The sequence below is a fragment of the Gobius niger genome, assembly GCF_951799975.1.
Source record: "Gobius niger genome assembly, chromosome: 8".
NCBI lineage: Eukaryota > Metazoa > Chordata > Actinopteri > Gobiiformes > Gobiidae > Gobius > Gobius niger.
This window is the reverse complement of record NC_136859.1, coordinates 23,503,681-23,523,663: the sequence shown is the minus strand read 5'-3', so window position 1 is coordinate 23,523,663 and position 19,983 is coordinate 23,503,681. Positions and strand designations below refer to the sequence as shown.

The window sequence follows — 19,983 nt, the reverse complement described above, 5'->3', positions numbered from 1 at the left end:
ACCAGTGGAGCACATCGGTGTTTTTACTGCAGTGGACCAATGTCAAGCGATCAATCTTTCTCAGAAGTCCAATAAAACAACCGTGCAGTGTTGTATGACTTCATGTCCAGGACATCTCCGACATTTCCTTGACTTTGGCTGGTTCCCTACAATGTGGGAATGCGAGCAGGGTGGATATCGCACCCGAGCTCCTCTTGGTTTTTTGAGCGCTTAAACATACGGAAGGTAACGTAATACTTACATTTGTAAAAGGATATTTACAGCCTATGACAAAGTACATATCCTGATACAAGTGGAGCAAGATGTAATGCGGCATGAAGTAACATGTTTACCAGATTCCAGTCTCTGCAAGCAACGGAGGGAATGAGATACAGAAAATGCAAGGTTTCGTTTTAAGCCAACAGCATGCTAGCAAATCAATGGCGCCGTAATAAACACACTTTGAGCCGACGTCCATAGTGGTGCACCTTTAATTACTTGTAAAAAGGCCAACGTAAACAGGACAAGGAGAGTGAATGAAGTGAAATACTGCCCCAGGTATGTTTTTGATGAGGGAAGGTCATCACAAGCTTAAAAAGTACATTATATTACAGTCTTTAGCTGCATTTTCTCTCCTGCAAATGAAATATTATTGGCATTTTTTTACTGAATGTCATAAATGTCCTCAATGACAAACCGCTTTTTTCCTCAATAATGTTCCATTGTTTGAAGGACACCCTGACACTTGCTATTTTAAGCATCAAGAGTGAGCGAGAGGCCAGAACACGGAGTGGTCCCGGGGCGCAGGGGTGAAGAGGTGGTGTATCTTTACAGAACAGGGCTAATGTGAACAGGCTGGTAGTGTTCGTGGGACCGGCCCGTCTCAGGTGTCAGCATCTATTAGCACCAGAGCGACTGGGAGATCAAGGTCTGACACACGAACCCATACACACTTATGGAAATATCTGCAAAGTGGCGGCCGAGATCAAATATGCTTATTACCCAGGTTACTTTGGTTTTTAGGGGAGGTCATGCGTGACGCCGTCCCTACTTTGAACCGGCAAAACACCACCAACATTGTTTTCATTTGCACCCTGCCTTTGATTTTTTTTAGGCTCAACTTAGGCACACTTTACTTTGTGCTTTAAGACGCAGGTGGCAAGAAGTTCAATTATAAAGGGCTGTGTATATGAAAGCTACACCTTTTTAAAACAAGATCTATTTTGAGGGCCATCTGCAGAATCCTACTGTCACAAAAAGGCCCTTGTACCAGGTGAGGTTAGTGACACCCGCCCCTCGTGCCATCTGACTCAAATTAGTGCACTTCGGGACAGTTCGGAGGGGCACCCGCTTGTATACAGTAACTGACAACTTTTCCGAGACGCCGGAGTTTGACGTGAAGCAGGGACGCGGTAGAGTAATGGTTCCAATTTGTTCTAGCTAATCTATCACCTGCCGTTTCGCCGGTGAAGGAGAAAGCCAATGTCTCATCTCCAAGTGGTAGCAGTTACATCCTGGACTCTCTCGTTGACCCTCTCAAAAAATTGGGCTGAGTCAGAGAGATGAGAGAGAGCCGGAGGGAAACCAGCATGTGGTGTGTGTTTAAAAGTCAATCAGTGGATGAGCTGGAAAACAAGAGCCCATCAGCGTCTTAGTCACAGATGAGCATCTTATTTTTAGACATCACAACCAAACATAAAATATCCGCCATGTGATATCAGTGCTGAGTCTACAAAATGATTAACATGGAATTGCAGAAGAAGATGAATCTGCCATGAAACGAAGAAAACTAAAATCAATGTCAGACGGTATGAAACTAGAAGAATGAATCTAAGCTCGCTTGATTTTAACAATACTTAGCGTCATTTTAAAATGAAAGACACTGAGCTAAACCAGATAAGGACTGAGGCTGTGAGACTATATTATAAACACATTCATTTCAAGGGCCATGCAAATAAAGGCACAAACATTCTCCCTAGCCACGCCCCAATCCTTCTGCTCGACATGGGGGCATGTCTGGAGGCAGTATACATCTTGTCGACTAAAATATCTAGTCATAATTTTAGTCAAAGTAATATTTTTGCAGACTAATATTGGACTAAAACTAAATTAAAAGTCTTTTATGAGACTAAAACTGTGACGAAAATGTCCAGATATTTTTGTCAAATAAAAAAATAATAATAATAATGAAAAGAAGAGACTAAAATCATCCAAACTTCCAATGATGAAAGAGCCTCATATCATTTGAAGTAAATAAGCCAAAGGAACAGGTCTTAGCTTTGTACATGAGGAGAAGCGCCATAAAGCAGAGGACCTTGATTAAACATGATTACAATAAATATTATAAATGCAAAGTTGATTAAATTTGCATGCAGTTTTAGTCGACTATAACTAGACTAAAATGTAAGAGAATTTTTTTTGACTGAATCTCTGCTACAATGAAATTACATTTTCATCAAGACTGAGACTAAAACTGAATTAAAATATATTGTCAAAATTAACACCGTCTGGATGTTTTTGTGTATGTGCTTTGCCTTGCGCAGTATAAGTAAACTTGCCTTGCCTTATTTGAATCACATTTGAAAATTTATTATTTTAAGACAATCCACAACAGACTTCAGGAAATGACCCAGTTTTGAGTCTTGACTTCAGCATGAGCACATTCAACAGAATTACAAGATCCAGTGTAATATAATATTAATTGAAACGGGTTCCAGATAATATCCACAAGGTTTAGGAACTGTAACGTCCATTGTCCCTTATACAACCTAAAGTTTGAGTGGTACAAGTACTTCTGCCGGGCCTTGAACTCATCTTCCTGGCTTCCTGTCTGCTTCTCCATTAGCAGTGTTTATGAGCCCGTGTGTGTACGTGATGAGCAGCTGTTGAGTGAGGGTCAGCTCTGAAACACCATCCGGTCCACTGTACACATGTTACCACTGGTTCCCACTCAGCATCCTTGGGAGGGCGGCTCTGATTGGCCAAGAAGAATAAATGCAGCTAAAATTGCGAGCATATTGTTGTAAACACATTGCAAGACGTGGCCTCGCGGCTCTCTACTCTTGGTTTGTGCCTCGTTGAAATAAATCAAATGTGAAAAGCTGTCGAATCAAAGCACGGCGCCAGGCATGATACATGAACATCAGAGCGAGAGACAGCAAGAGCAAACACAGCATCTGCTAAATAAATACAGGAGACACAAGGCTGGATGCACTTGTTCTTCATTATAACACTAAAAACCAAGTTTATTTTAAAGCGCTTTTGGCCAAAATGTTTATCAAAACCAAAGACAGGCTGTAAAGTGGACCAATAAACAATACACTTTTTGAAAACGTCAAAATATCTGGGAAACTACTAGATATACCCTTTGGTTCAAAGTATTTGGCCGCAAATCCAAACAACAGTAATATGACAGTGGTATTCATAAAACCGCTGTTTGTGATTTTGATCAGACTAATTATGACTCTACACAGAAGTATTTCATGTGGTTGGCGTTGGGCACCGGGCCCCATGCTGGCCACATAAACAGCATAAATGTATGGCTTTCCTTGGTCGGTCAAATATGTGCAGAAGATCAAAAAGTAGTCAGCTGGACTGGGCCACTTGCTAATGTGTCACCAGAGGCTCAACTGCAATAATTACATTTGTAGATTACACAATTAATGTTCGTTAAGTTCCTGAAAAAGTTCTAGTGTGTCGACTGTAATCAGACCATACCTGATGACAGTGGCTCCCAGTATATTAACAAAAAGGCTCTCCACCAAAGAGTCTCACAGCTGAACTCCAGAGCGCGCTTGCTCTGTGTGAATCAAAGGGAACCAGTAGCATATGCAGCCAATTCTAGTCGTTTCCAACAAAGTCAAACCTGGGGCTAAATCCTGCGCCTGGATCCTATCTGACTCATCTGGGGAGGCTGTAATTTGTATCTGTATACGTTTTTGCACACGCAGGTGAAGACAATGAATGTGACTCATTAGGAGTAAAGTTGGCCTACTAAAACAAAAGAAGCAGATCGGGGCTTTGCAACTGGCTGCAATTTATTACCATGCTGGTCAAATTAAACACCATATTAATATACAGTAAGAACAAAGAAAGGTATCAAAAACACACAAAAAGAAACTTGGAGAGGTACTGAATCAGCCCAGCACTTAAACTTGATACGTGTCCCTTATGGAAGTTTTCCTATAGCAACCACTCAGCGTGATTCTTACTTCTGTAGCAGCTAGCTTTTGTTGCCACCATGTTTTACACTTCAACAAATGCTGTACTAAATATACTGCACATCTAACGTAAGAGCAAATTGGTGAAAGCATTTTTATAACATTTTTGTTCCATACCAGACTTTTTCCTCACAGTGATCCAATGGGAGCTTAGGCAAACTTTGCCGCACACTGCAGCAACTTTCATCATATGTACACAGTTATTCCCATCTGAGATATTTAGCATAGGTTAAACCAACGGAAATGTTGATGTAGTTTTAGTCTTGGGAAAGGTCACGCTTGTTCTAACAAGACCACTTCCTTTATCGGGACTTCGCTCGGGGATAGATGGGCATTAGTAATGTGCGAGCGTGGAGGGGGCTTGTACAGAAGGCAGCATTGTGTTGTGCGGTTTCACTCCTGGTGGACAGAGACACAGAGGGGTTTTACTGAAAGCAGGAAGACGGGATGTATGTAGGCGAGACACCAAATTTATGTATCCTTTATTTGGGAATTGAATCATTTAAAGTAGATTCTTGGCCAACTACTGAGGTCTCCTTCAGGTTTTCTCTCACCACAAAAACCATGCATGTGACATATGAATTGGTGACGAATGAAAACTGTGCCAAATGAATGATTATCTGAGCACGTTTCTGTGTCATTTTCAGACTGTGGAGCAGGTAACACATTTGTTTTGATTTAATTTTACTTATGTTTTTCTCCTTTTGGAGCTAAGAGCTACTAAGTCATTGTTTAGATCATCCTAAGTTCTGCCTTTTTGTTAATCTGAAATAATTCCAAGAGCCTTTTGTTCCTCTAGCCCTGGTTAGAAAACTCGAGAGTGCCTTAGGCCCATTGTCACTGTTAAAGGCACCATAAACTGGCTTTACAGAGGGCTGCATTGTACTTCAGAGGTCTTACGCTGACAGCAGGAAGACGGGAAGTATGTAGGCGAGTAACGGTATGTTTCCCTAAAACTTCAACACCTACACTCTCCCTTTTGCATGCGTGCACAGTATGGTCCATCCGTGCCGCTTACATGTGGCTGAAATAACGCATGTCCGAGTGTGTCAGTGTGCATCTGCAGCATCTGGCCCGCGGTGTTCAGGGAGCTCTCACAAGGATGTTCTGCCTACACACACTCTTCATAAATCCCTCAAAGGAACAAGGCAGTAGCATGCATTTGGACACGGGAAACCCCCTCAAGCTTTTATTCACGGTTTTGTAGGGTTGCGATGTCAGCCACACCTTAAGGTCAACAATTTGAGCTAAAAATGACTCATATGGCAATGACCTCGGTCTAAAAATAGATGCTTTCTATTTGGATGATAATGAGCTGCTTCCCAGTAGTCCAAAGAAACTACAATTGAATACATGGAGAAATTAATTTTAGTTGTTTCTTATTCGTCAATCAATCAATTACTGATTTAGGGAACCTTACCTCTCACAACCAGCCAGATCTAACGTGACTTGCTCACAAGGCAGTAAGCAACAGGTTACCAAAGGAATCCTACTGTCAACCCTCTGGTGAGCAAACTGCTGAAGCCTCTACCCTATTGTTCAAAATGCAGAATCTTAAAAAGTAAATACACTGCATCACTAATAGCAGACTAGTGTGACCATGCTGAATAGTGTGTTTTGTGTGGATGTTTCCCACCTGGCCCATTGAGGAAGTCTTTGAGCTGAAGACAGAGCAGTGGGGGAGGGATGCCCGTTTTACTTTCCACCTCTCCGGCTACTGTCTGCAGCCAGGACACGTTGTAATCTAGAGATTCTGGCAATGTCTTCCCCAGGTCTGCGCACAGAAAGAGAACAGAACATGATGTAAGAAAACAAAGCCTGGACAAGACAAGTAGATGTTAAAAAAAAAGAGAGTGAGACTGACATCATCTGATTTTTGCTGTCCATTTGTGTGAAGTGCAGTATTAAAACTATATTTACTCTTACACTATATAGTTTTGAGGTGGGGCATAGTTCACTCCTGTCACTGCGGTACAATGTTGCTATGCTTTGTAGATGCTTCTTACCCAGGCACTTGTAGTCTGAAGCCACTCCTCTTAAGGCCACGTCAAACACCGACAGCTCTATTCTTTGCTTCCTGTGATGGCAGCTGAGCAGGATGGAGGGCTGCATCACCTGGAGGTACAGCAGTGGTTCCAGAAGTTGGTCCCCGGGGCCCCTGCGTCCTGGCTGCCTCACTATGGTCACCCCAAGGGCCTGGCGGGCGGAGGAGCGGCTCGGGGTGGGCAGACCCTCCAGGGAGAGCAGACTGCTCCTCAGAAGAGGAGAGGCGGGCTGGGACGTGTTACTGTTGAGGATGTCCTCAGCCGTAAGCGCTGCGAGAGATCCCTGGGTGGCGGCAGGGGGGGACTCTGGGGTGGGGGACAGGGAAGTTGGAGGAGAGTCTGACTGCAGCTCAGGCTGATTCAGGGCACTCTTCCCAATCTGAGAAGACAATAGAGGAAACTATGGTTTACAGAGTTTACTTTTTGGGGAATTTTTGGTTGACTAATTGGTCAGACTTACCTTATCAGAGTCCTTCTTCTCGGGAGTGCTGGGAGTGTCTGTGGATGTGGGGGGGACTTTCAGGGGGCTGGAGCAGGCGTAGGTCATGACGGAGAGTCGGCTGGCGGTGAGGAAGATGTCAAAGGGGACGAAGCTGAGGTTTTTGGTGATAGTGGACTTGTGCGAAGGCCTGGCGATGCAGTGGTGGCTGGCTCCACTCTGTTGCTCAATCTGAACGATGCGAATGCGGGCGCTGTCACTGCCGAAACCACTGTCCTGCCCGGTGCCGCTGTGTCGGGACGGCGTTTCCACGCCAGCTGAGGGATCCCGGTTACGGAGCTTCTTCTCATGTCGACGCACCTGCAAAACGACAGGCAATGTTAGGTTTCTGATGAAAGCTCAGGCTGTAGAAGCTGATGTCCTGGAGCAGCAAAAACAGCAGTTGAAGATAATGTGCATCTAATAATGTGTTCCCTATTGAAAAGAAGTACCACTTATTTATTGTTGTTGTCTCGAACCTGACTTTACGAGAAACAAAAGGCACAGACCAAATGGTTCGCTTAAAAACCAAAGAAACCAAAGAAGCGTAGAGACATTAAAGGCATGCTGTGGGGCTTTTTCTGTGGCCATACAATAATTTAGCACTTAAATTATTGGTAAGCTGTATGAAAAAAACCCTTACACCAGCAAATCAAATTGTTATGTACCGCGGCTGTGGCATTGTGTAAAAGGGAGCCGAGATTTTATGCTTGGGATGTCAGGAAACTTCCAGCCTCTGTGGCAATAAAAGGCTTTCAGTGACAGATGAAATAAATCAAAGCGGAGTAGGTTGAGCATTTCAAGCAACAATGAAAACAGGCGTCTTTATCCAGCTACCAAAAGCATGCCATCCCTGGGACTGTAAAGAAGCCGCAGCTGGCTCCCACGGGGAACAAATGGGACCAACTTATAAAACTAAATGGTACCTAGCAAATGATGGATGATTGGTGCAAGTGAATGTTTGAAATCAAGGAAAGCTGGGAACAAGACGGTCCAAACAAAAAGACTGTGTTTTCAAAATTTGTACCAGGCAAAGGTTTTGGAACAAACAAAACAATAGACCTGGGAAAGTGCAGCCCACCATTGGTGAACACGGGCTCAATTACTATAAATGAACTGGCTCTTGCCTAAAGATACAATGTGAGCATAAGCTAAAAAAAAAAAGACCAACTGGCTGTTACTGCTGACCAAACTATTAGGTGATCACTGCGCTAAACTGAATATTGTGATGTAACATTAGTCAAAAAATCAAGTACATAGTTGTGTGAATGAGATGAATGTCCACTGGTCAAAATGGACAGTTATGACATCACATACCAGATCTCTATCCATCCCTAATGAAGTGGAACAGTGTAACAGAGCTGCAGGTCGGCATAAGACTATATCTGCACAGAATGATTCTTGATTAAAAAGATCAGGCAAATGTTATAAAAATAGAAGAACCCTAATTATTCATTAAAGCTAGGATTAACCATTTCACGCTCAAGGTGTCCTGTCCGGCCTCCCCCAGCACCACTGTCCTACACGCACACACACAAACACACACACCTCATTCTACAGATGGTTGCTATTACAGCGTTTTCGTTCGGCTGCCCCTTCCCCTCTTTACATTGCTCCCGCGTGCTCGGATTTTAACTGTATATTATTGCTGCGGTGCCGATAGTGTTTCAGGACCTCCAGGCGGATACTAAAGCCACTGGCAGCACATTACACAGAATACTTGACTTATTAGATATTTCCTATTCTAAACAGTGTCATCAAAGGCTAAGAACAAGAGTCATATAAAACGCAGCGGCATGCCTGTTCAGTTCTCTTGGGTCGGGCCTAAATGCGGAGGGAGCTTCCATAGGATCTGCATTTGCCAGATCCCTCTCTGTTCTCTAGTCTAATGAGGACAGGATGTGTGCACTTCTTTCTTTTCGACAGAAATGTAAGAGTTTCCAAGCGTCGAGAGAGAAAAGGGGAGAGAGACCAGAGCCTGTGTCTCCATGTGTGTTGTGTTAAGCACTCCTGGTATTGGCCCGTTTTCAGAGGTGGATACTAATGAATTTTATTAACTCGAGTAACTCTTTGAGTAAACCATGAGAGTACACGTGGTCAATATTGATTTCAAGTTACAATACATCAAATCATCACTGGCTTCAAGGCTTCAGTGAGTTTTTCTTTCCTTTCCTTTTTATAATTTGGAAATACTATGTCACATGTTTTGTCTGGTAAGATCAGGTGAGCATTCTCTGTTATCTATGTGTTTATGGACTGTTGAATCACTTTTCCCCTCTCCATGTCTCGAAAACACATCCACATCCATTTGACTGTATTTATCTAAACAAAAGGCAGAGGAGCATCCCACACAAAAGGGACACAAACGGCAGCTGAGCCCAAAGAAGAACGGCCAGATCCTCTGTACGCTCGTTTGTGCGTCTTTGAATACACATGCATTTACAATTACAGCAAATACCCCGTCGTCTCTGTAACCACCACTACTAAGAGATTGCCCTCTAAGCAAATTGTGTAGTCTATATTTAGATGTGCTTACAAGTGGAACATGGCATAACAGGGAACACAATCAGGGGCATGAAGAGAGAAGAGACAGTTGTTCATGAAGCTTGAATCAGCAGATGTAATCAGAGTATTCACAAACATATAAGCCACACAGGAACAGGAATTTCCCAGGATTAAGCTTAGCCCAGTTTAAAGGAACACGGCTTGCTTACTGTAATACTTAGCTTAGTTCTGACTAAAGCTCTGTTAAAAAAACAAGTACATAATAGAAATGTGCAGCTTCCTTGCAAGACAGCATTGACATGAGCCACTTTTGACTGAGAGACTGCAGATGAAAACACAAGGTCCTTCAACCCCAATAATTCATTTTCCGCTGGACTACCAGGCACTGGATCTGAGATAATATATTTAATAATAGTGCAGCAGTTTTATATTTTGGATACTCAAAGATACTTTACGTTTAATTATTCATTCAGTATTCAGATGCACACTATTTTACTCACTGACATTTTCAGCATTTAAATCCAGCATTAAAACACAAGGAGCAGCTCCAGACTGAGTCTCCGCTGAACTGTCTCTTTCCAATCATTATGGTGGATTGTATAATGGCCAGGGTGAATCGTAGCTTCCAGATCCCAGTATAATCTTAGACTTTGTTGATTGTGATCTTGAAAGTGTGTGTTTATTGTACACCCAACGCCTCGTCCTGCCAATCATGAGGTCATCCCCAAAGAGGCGTCGAGAGGCAGGACATTGTTGGAAAAGGAATAATAATCCCCATATAACATATGTGGACCATAGTTTGTCAATACCATCATGCTCAAGTTCATGCTGTAAATGCTCCACGGAGCAAGCCACAAAGCCAATACTGAATAGAAACGATTTTTAAAATCCTGTCAAACAGCATTCATTATATAATTGGCAATACCACAGAAAATAAGTCAAACATGTGTGCCCAATTCCTTAACCATTTAAATTCTCCTTGCACTAGTTAATTGGTATAACCTAATCCCAAAAGTGTGTAACAATTTAGTGCATCTGTATGCCTTTTGACCCCTTATTTCTGTCAGTGCAACTCAGAAACAGCTTGGCCAAAATGGGGCTAATATGCGGAAGCAAATGTCACTTCACCCAAATGCCACCCGTTTTACAGTGCTGGCCGGCTGGTCCAACATGACAACATCCCACAGACGCTGCCAATTGGTTCCAGATGATTGAAAAGTAGGTTGCAATTGAGGTTCAGAGATCAGGGAACATGTGGATGTTTAAGATGACGAGGAGGCCCTTGGTAGTTGACAGGAAGGAATATTGTAAATATGAAGCCAGAAACAAAGGTGACCAGCATTACAGCTCAATTTAATAAGCAGGTTTACTCAATGAAGTGTGCATCCAGTCGTTTTATGAAGACCAGGCTGCGGGGAGAACTGGTGTAGTCCACGGAGGGCATATGTCATACTGACTTGAGAAGAAAATTGACAGTAAAAATGGTTTCAATCTTGGCTACCGGCCCAACATGAAAGAGAAACCACAGCATAGAAGGCGTAACTTATTGAGAGTGAAAAGTTTGTAAATGTTACATTGGGCAGTGTATACAGTGAGAGGGCGCTGTGACAGAACAGGAAATGACATCATTGGTAATTGGAACAGAGGGGAGTGAGTAGGTGACACGTCTTTGGGGACAGTGTTGTGTGAGGCTTATTATAAGACGGGTTGTCCAATAAAAATAATTGAAGACTTTGTTTTGACTTTAATAACCGGGATGATGAATGTAGTTGTTTATTCTCTTTTAACGTGTTATTATGGATTTGGCGCAGGTCAGACTCTGACAGAGGTACATTTCATAATCTAATATGCTTCATGTTTATCACAGTTTTCCCATGATTTGTCTCATAAACCCAGTAGAATTCCCCATTGAACTACACGGGAAGTCATAATCCTAAATCTTTCTGACAAAGCATTGACTTGGCTACTTGCTGCAGGATGCCTGCATGGAAATTAACTTCTGTATCTTGACTCCATCAGAGTTTACAGGTTATGTCCCTGCTGTGCTACCCACTATTGTTTACCAGAACCATAAACTTGAGAGCAGGACTCTGTGCTTTTGTGCACATGCAAGAAAACATCAATGCTGTAATTCCTCATCTTAATCCCAAATAATAACACTAATACTTAACCAAATGCCATAAAAAGGCTTTTATTTTCTTGTGGCAAACAGAGGGGGGAAGACATTTATAATATGAAGTCACTAGTCTTTGTGGCTGTAACTGCAGTCACAAAGCAAAAATGGGGCATCAAAGGCAGTCATTTAATACACTGAACTTTGTTTCAATAACAAAGGCAACCTGCTATGCACTTTAACTGAACCACAACAAAGGAGCAGGGGAAGGTCGTGACCTGGCGCTCGGCAAATGGAGGCAGAGTGCTTCGGAGAATGTCAACTGTACTTTAAAACACACAAGGCTCTGAGTGGGGCCAGTTTAATATGCTCTCCACAGCATCAGTAGCTGCAGGGAGCTCCAAGCTTCACTCCACTCTTCAACTCGTCTGACCAAGTTTTATAGCGTCTCCTAATTTGATCAAAAACAACCTCATAAAGGACAAAAATTGTGCCTTTTTCCTTTTCAATAGACCAATTGTTTCCAAGTCTGAAGTAAAAACATAGAGCAGTTATAAGCCTGATTGTCTCTTCATTTATTCTGGCAAAATTTACTTCACCAACCTATCATAGGCATTTACAGTAGTTCACGTACATAGGAAGATATAAACCAATGAAAACCATACAATGGTCAACCTTTGACTTGGGTCACCTTCACCTTTTGCGAATAACTGCTCTACACACTTTTCTCTCATGTGAAGCTCAAAGTCAAAGTCTCTCCCCTCTTTCAAAGTGAACGGAGTTACCAATAAATCATTCATTTTTCCTGGCGCGACAGTAGGTGCAGGGTTTTCCTAATTCCATGTAAACCAGGGAAAAGCAAACATCCAGGTGATGGCTCGGATTTCGGAGTGTTGACATTCCTGAAGCAGTGGGTCAGTGGGAAGATGGCTGATCCAAAATCGACAGGTTTATTAAATGTAGATTAAGGAAGGGAAATCAAGGAGAGGGGATTTGAAGAGACCAACCCTTAAGAGAAAATACGTAGATAAAAACAGACACATGAAAGTCATATGGATTCACCATCAAGAGGACAATGGCGTTCATCACTTTGCAGCTGGTTTATGGTTCGGGAAAGCCCTGGCTTGTAAACAAAAGATGCAAATGATAATGGCTGAGAATGAAAAGGCATAATGTGAAAAGAGCGAGCTAATGTTGTCCATGTGAGGGACTCCAGCCTTCTGCTGCCTCTGGGACCCAGTGGTCGAAAAAAGAAAAATCTGCTTTAAAATGGCTTCTCTCAACGCCCGCACACGACATCACTTTGCTTACAAATACTCACTGCAAATTGAACACAGATACGCCCTGCTGTTTAAAACAAAGCTTAAAGAAATACTAATGCGATTTTCGGCATTTGGTCCTTCTGGAGAGCTGTACAAACAAAAGACTCAAAGAAAAGTATTCTGTGTAGTGTTTGTTATTGTGTACTATTTCAGCTTTGTGCAGCCAAAAGTGCAAATGATTAATTGATGTCATAAAGTCGTGTAAGTAAAAAGGAAGATTTAGCAACATGTGAAATCATTTGAAGTGTAATGTTGTAGATCAGCAATGCGGTGCTGTACGTATTTGGATGTAAAAACGAGTGTTGGGTGTGAACTCCGCATACTTTCCTATTTTCTGTGATTCAAATTATGAGCAGCATTTCCTTGCGTGATCGCTCGGAATATTTTCACTGCACTACTTGGGTGTAAGATTGTTATTCAGATTCAGATCTAGAACAAGGCGAGTTGAACTTGTACTATTTCTTTCCACTAAGCGCGGTGGCAGATGTTATCCTAATTGAGTCATTAGTAAAAGTACATATAATATTGGGGAATTATTGATTGCTCTGGGTATATACTTCAGGAGTTAGAACTAGGAACTATGCAGAATAAAACCAGGCTGACGACTTCGCCAAACCCACTGTGCCCTGAGCCCAATATGTGGCAATCAAGATCCATTCATGAAGCCTCAGACCGCACCCTCTTCCCCGACAGGAGACATATTTCTTCCACGGATCCACCACTCTCAAACCAAACTCCTGATTCAGACGCTCCGATAAAACTCAACGGTGGGGTTAGGGGTGATGGTGAGGACACAGGGATTAGGCCATATCACTACAATAACACGCACTGTTTGTATAACCAAAGTGATGCAGTTTTTGTTTTTAGCACAGGAAATGTTCAAAGACGCCAAGAGACAATTTCTGGATTAACACCGTGCCTTTGTTAGTGAAAACAAAGAGCCTTTGGAGTCGTGACGCACGTTTTCAAGAATGATGCACACTCTTTCCAAACATTATGCGTTTGGCTGTGCTCAAATGGACTTTTATCACCAAATTAAAAAAAATAGCTAAACAAAATATAAGCTTTTAAGTAAACATGTATGAGTTGAAAACGCTAGATGTTAAACCAGAACAAATGGGTGATTGGCGATTGTACAGTGCAAAACTATGATGTGTTGTCAACTGCTCCTCCGCAACAGTGGACATACAAGCGGCTAATATCTCAGAGCACTTGTTGACGTCGAAGACAGGAAGATGAAGGCCAGATGTGGAAAAGGTGCAATTATAAGACATGGCTGACATTTAGTGAATGAAAGACAGAAGCACCCTGGGGTCTGCGCTAATTGCACCGACTCTGGCCAGTATAATCCTAGTTTAGTATCACCAGGCCTGCGTTTCTTTGTCTGCTCGTCTCCACGCGTCTCCTTTTTCTGCATTTTTCCAAGAGAATGAAGATGTAAACAACTGGCTCTCATTAGCTGTCACCGTCCCAATACAGTTAAGGGAATGCGCATGGGGGTAATGGTCTAATCCAATTTGTAGTGTTTAGACGTGCCAGGAGGCTCTGTGTGAGATGGGCTGGTGGTAACAGTGAGGCCTGAAAATGTTTGTCTCTGGAGCTACTGTCGCTGTCTGGGATTCGGAACAATGACTGCAGTGTAGAACAATTTGTACGAGAGCAGGTACGGTCAATGTCTTCCTCGATGGCTAATGGCAGTCGGAAATAGCACTTAGATGGCCCCGAGCTTCATGACTTAATGGAAATCACTGCTCATTACTGGATGTAGCATGCCTCTTGCACATTTTAAACAAGTAAGCATGCTTTGTTTTACCTTGCATGCTGAGATTCAGAACACAGAAAAAGATCCGCATAGCTTGTATGCTCCTTTTATGACTGAGTGACGTTTCGGGCGTCAAATCAGCCCTTCATCAAACATGTCCGTCCGATGATGGGCTGATTTGATTCCTGAAACATCAGTCTTTCAGTGCAAGTAATAAAAATTGTGCTGATCTTTTTCCTTTTTTGTCTCGCAGTTTATCAAAGAGTGCATTTTTCTTTCTAGTAAATAAACGTCTGTATAGCAAGGATATGGCCTTCGAACAATCACACTAGGTCCGATGAGTCTTTGAATTTGTAAATGAATAAATAATGTACAGCAGCGTAAATAGTTGCGTTAAATCCAACAGAAAGGCTGGAGAGATTATTCAGCTGCGGTGGTCCGTGAGTTGGAGTGTGAGTGATGCGGCCGTGATCAGCCCAGGCTCCAGAGACAGACCACTCACTTCACTGCTGATACGGAGCAAGCACAGTGTATAAGTGAAGAGAAACACTTGGTTTAACATCCACAGAGTAAAAGAAAAACACATACAGAACAGGTTTAAAAAGCATTGTGAAGCTGTGAACAATCCTGGCTCCAAGTCTATTTACAATAACAAGAGAATTGGTGTAATCTTCCTTTAATTTCTCTCTGGACGTGTTCCCATGTCTGAGTGCTGCATGTTCAGTCCTCAAAGGAGCGTGATGCAACTACCCCCCGTCCCATGATCTGGCTTGTTTTGGAGGCTTGGTTAGAGGGGACTAAACGGATAAAGCTACACAAAGCCTTGCCAAGATTAGATAGTACAAAAGGGTCAGACGTGATCTTTCGGTATTTGCTGGACACTTGCCAGAAAAGGATGTAGAGGACATTTAACATGAAAAACAATGTCAGGTGTCAAGAACGTGATTGCTGGCTTGCAGAGCGGGGATTCAGAAGCAGCTTAACAAAGGAGGAACACCTGTAGTGCTCTTAACTCCAAAAGGCACACACATCATCACGCACATTTTTTTTTAAAGGTTTCGTTCTGGCCCGAGGTACAACGGGATTATCAGAAATTGATTTTAGCTGAAGATGCGTCCAACTGCTGGAGCATGAGAAGTGTTTTAACATGATTCATCGCTTAATATCTAAAACCTCTGGATCGGCTCCAGAATGGAAAACCGAAACAGGTGGCACATACGTTCAAGAGCAGCCCTTGATTATACAAACCATCTGAGCCTCTATAATGCATTAGGCCCCGAGTGGATTCATGGCACCTATTTGTGAATATCTATCGCCGCCTTGGCGTCATCTGGGACAAAAAGCTCGGTCAGATTTCAGGGGCAAGTACTCGCCGAAAGCAAAAATCTGACAAACATACTGCAATGCTTAAAGAGGCTTTTTCAGTATGTACTCATCGTAATGAAAGGGTTTTATCTAATGCAATAAAAACAGCGCTGTATGTATTGAATAAGACGCACAATAACTTGATTTTTAGATAAAGCATTTAGTATGTCGTTTTCCTCATCCAGCAAAGTCACAATTGATGGCATGTTTAATTCAAAAAGTATTCCAAAATAAATGCTAAATATAAATACTAAGACTTGTGCTGTATACAGTAAGAGGGAAATTCTTAGTTCACTTAACAAGCTCTTGAAGAAAGAGTGGTGTTTTCTCAGTCCAAGTTTAAGGAGCCAGGCCCCACTTCTGTTTGAGAACTCCCATTAGCCCCTGGGTACAATATTTGCACTGTCTATGATCCAGAACTTCACACCCTGCCCTGTCCAGGTTACAAAGAGTAAACCCAATACTGCCGCTCACCTGTTTGTGTAGGTGGGAACGTGCTTATTCAGGTGTGAGGCAGTCTGCTTCCTCTTTTCACTTCTTCAGACCAGAGATTCTGGGCTTTCTCTCTCAACAAAGTCTATGTAGTAGTTGGCCTGGCGTGCCCTGCTTTTACTAGCCCCGTGGGTGCGTGACCCTCTGGTCCTCTTAAGGCACTCCCGAGTCCTCCTCACCTGAATCTGACACTCGATACGCGGGTTCAAGGTGGGGGCCCGGGCACTGCCTCTGGTCAATGGCACCATTTGTTTCTCGGCTCTTAATAGAATTCCTATGCTTGCGATTTTTATCTCAAGTTTTCACGCCAATTTCGCCAAAACCGATTGAGGAGGGGAGCAAATTCAGCTGCTACTGATCTGGAGGGGGATCGGGTTTCCAAAAGGGGCCAATTGAAAAGAATGTGCCACGGTTATGCTTTCCGAGTGGGGTGTGTTGTAGGCCAGGACAGGGAAGGTGAGTTGTTATGACTGGCTGTCAATTAGCAGTTGGTTCACATAGGAGGGTCAGCGAGACACGGGCTAAAAAAGGAAAAAAGATACCATTTCATAACAAGAGAAGGGCAGAGAGATGAACGCCGGTTACAAAAATATGTATGTTTTAGATAAACCGAGACAACGAGGCTTACTTAACAGATCTAATGTAGCCAAAATGGGAAAAGGAGATGGAGCTTTATTTATTATTGCTAACAGCAGAAACGGGGCGAAAGAAAATAGAGCTAGGTCGGATGGGTAAAGGTTGAGCTAAAGAGGATTCAGCCCAGAGAGAAGGTTAATCACGAAGCTGAGTAGTTAAGAGCAAACCCCATTCCCACTTTTATAGCCTAATACTTTGGACCCCTGACGAAAGCAAAAAAGTACATCCAAGCTGGACTTCTCTCACTGTCACTTCTCATCTGTGTGGATCCCTGGCTCACTGCTCTCCCGTGCATTCTCTGTCATACAGCCATCTCTTCTCAGCCGCTGTCTTCACCTCGAGTACATCTGCTCTGGACTATCTCTCATTTGATGTCTCCTTATTTCTGTTGGCTGATGGGAAATCATGAAAAGCTCCTCTGACACCCCGCGGTCCTGAAAGAGCGCAGGTTGAGACGCTTGACGGGGATTCTCAGGCTCAACAGCTACGAGACGATATGAAACACTCAGCGCCGAGAGGGAGCGCCGAGGAGATGGTTTATTTGAAATGTACACAGACAAAAAGTGGAGTCAAGGCGCAGGTTCCTCATCGGGCCAAGCTTGTCAACAACACCGCGCCGCAGATAAGCCATGGTCCGATTTTGACGTGTGGCTAAGACTCCTGCTGGAATTAGCAAAACTGGTTTACGTAGAAGCACAAAGGGTCATAGAGCTTCCATGCTCCCACAGGCAAAGGTTGTGTCCATGCTAATGGTTTTCATTTGACAACTAAACTGTGTTCGGAATGATCTTGCACTGTAATGTACACTATTCACTTTTTGAAACCAATGACGAAGTGAGTTTTCTGCATTTTGTCTTTCTAGTAGTTCAATGGTCAAGTTTACAGTACTCAAGTTAACCAAGATAATCAAGATAAAGTGACATAGTTAAGCAGTTTCTTCATCTCAAAGGTTCACACTACATTACAGACTTTATTCTTAGGGAGATAGATAAAATGTTTACCATATCATTTTGTTTTCCAGCAGTCCAATTTCTTCCTGCTTTCCAATATGCCATTTCAAACATCCAGCGTCGAAAAAACCGCTGTGCGCTGTATGCGAGTGTGGTTGAGAGGATGATGTGCTTCAAAAACAAGCATCAGTAAAACACAGAGTCCTCCCCACTAATAACTCCACGCTGCTGTCCAAACCCACTGACAAACCAAAAACTGCTACCGGCCCTGCGTTTTCGTGCCTACTGTAAATTCACTTCTCACAGTGGTTCGACTTGGCTGGCAACATTAACTGCTTTTTCCAAGTCCTGCATTAGGCCAAGTTTAGATGAGGGGAAAGCAAAGAGAGGGGCCTGGGATGTCCTCTATCCGGGCGCTAAAGACTGCGCAGATGTAATAATGTTGTAATATCATAATCTTCACTCTGTCAAAGTCTATCTGCATCAAAATAAGGACGTCTGCCCGTTCTCAGCCAGCGAAACTGCCGGACTATCCAGCGCTGGAAGAGCAGGACATTTTTCCATGCGAAGTCGTAAAGGAAAATAAGGGGTCATCAAAATCACGGAATATACAAGAAACTGATAAAACGGGAACAAATTGTGGTGGGAGATACAAACGGTTAAGTCAACAAAACAGCGGCATCTACAGACGTTGATAACTTTAAACATGGCTCATGAACTTGGCGCAGGCGTGCATATGCAAATTTTCCTTGAGTGCGGGAGGAAGTCTAGAGCCCGGTTTCCCAAGCGTGTAATCGTCCCAAGATGAGGCGGAGGAGGTGGAGGATAGAGCGGGCCGGGACTTCCCTTTCACCAGAGGGTATTTTCCTGTGCGCTGCTGTGGTAAAGGCACATGGGTGACCCGGGCTTGCCTTCATGTGTGGGCAGAGATAGGGGTGCGTACCAACATGTAGCTATTTTAAACTAGACATGATTCCAGTGCTTTGCCAGTTTAGAGGGACATGACTAAAATACTAAGAAGCAGCTATATAGGGATGCTTTCTACTCAAATAACCTTGTCATTTGAATTTTATTATGACGACCAAACATGGCAGAGTCGTAAGCATAAGGGAAAAGGTCAAGTCTGGAGACGACATCATCATAAAAACGCACACCTCCTGATGGAACAGCATGAACGTCATAACCAAATTGACACGTTGAAATCAGCACACAATGGCGGCTCAGCTGTCGGGTCATAAAGCAAGCATTACAGCCCGGCCTGCGAGTAAAGTCCCGGGTGCAGTGCGATCCTGGGAATGTGTGGGGCCGGGTGCTGGTGCGTGAGGGCATCCAAACGTGAGTATGCTGTGTGGCCTGGCTGGGTGACACCGCTGATGACAGAGCACTGAGATTAAGTCCCAGGAGCTGCTCTATCGTCTATTCATAGGTCCCCCTCTGGTTAAGACGCCCCGCTGCCGAAAGCTGCCTGATCTTTGCCCAGCGCCGTTTTGTCATCATTAACATCAATAGAAAAGACACAGGCGTGGAGTCAAACTGCGAGCGGCCATGGCTAATGCTGTGACAAACACGGAAATAATGCAGTGATTTGTAGAGCAGCAAATCACTGCGTTTGAAAGTCTATGACGAGAAAACTACTATGGGCAACATCTATAATGCCTGGCTCATTACAGTGTTTAGAGGAGACTGTGATTGTGGAATTCTCTCCATAATAGCTTCTAAACAAGCCAAACTATAAATGGTATGACAAATCTGTATTAATAAACATACTGAAGAAAATATGTTGAAAAAGGACAGCAGCTGTAGTTGTCGTTTAAACCAAACAGCACCAAAGTCTCCGCAAAAATATATTCTTACAGAAGCCGACTAGTTGTGAATCTCGTTTTATTGTCTTAAATGTATGTCTACCTATACTACATGGGTATGAATATCTATGCTATCAAAAGGAGTGGAGATGCCTGGAATAAAATATCATGCGACCGTTGCAGATTGCCCACGCGCCTCGCTCGTCTCCGCACTGCCAGGGAACCTAAAAGTCCCAACAAAACAAATTCATTAACCCGGGCAATAAAACACAGCTGGGACGACGGGCAATGGGAACTGTTTGAAATCAGTACTG

General features: G+C 43.2%; 1 protein-coding gene across 1 annotated transcript in view; it reads right to left on the bottom strand.

Moving 5' to 3' along the window:
- The window catches only part of vps13b (vacuolar protein sorting 13 homolog B), a 265,484-nt gene that overhangs the window by 88,168 nt on the left and 157,333 nt on the right, over positions 1-19,983 (bottom strand). Inside the window, exons 35-37 of the mRNA XM_079561422.1 lie at positions 6,705-7,043; positions 6,206-6,623; positions 5,836-5,973 (exon numbers count right to left, since the gene is read on the bottom strand). Of these exons, the coding sequence (XP_079417548.1) occupies positions 5,836-5,973; positions 6,206-6,623; positions 6,705-7,043 (895 nt within the window). The remainder of the gene's footprint in view (positions 1-5,835; positions 5,974-6,205; positions 6,624-6,704; positions 7,044-19,983) is intronic.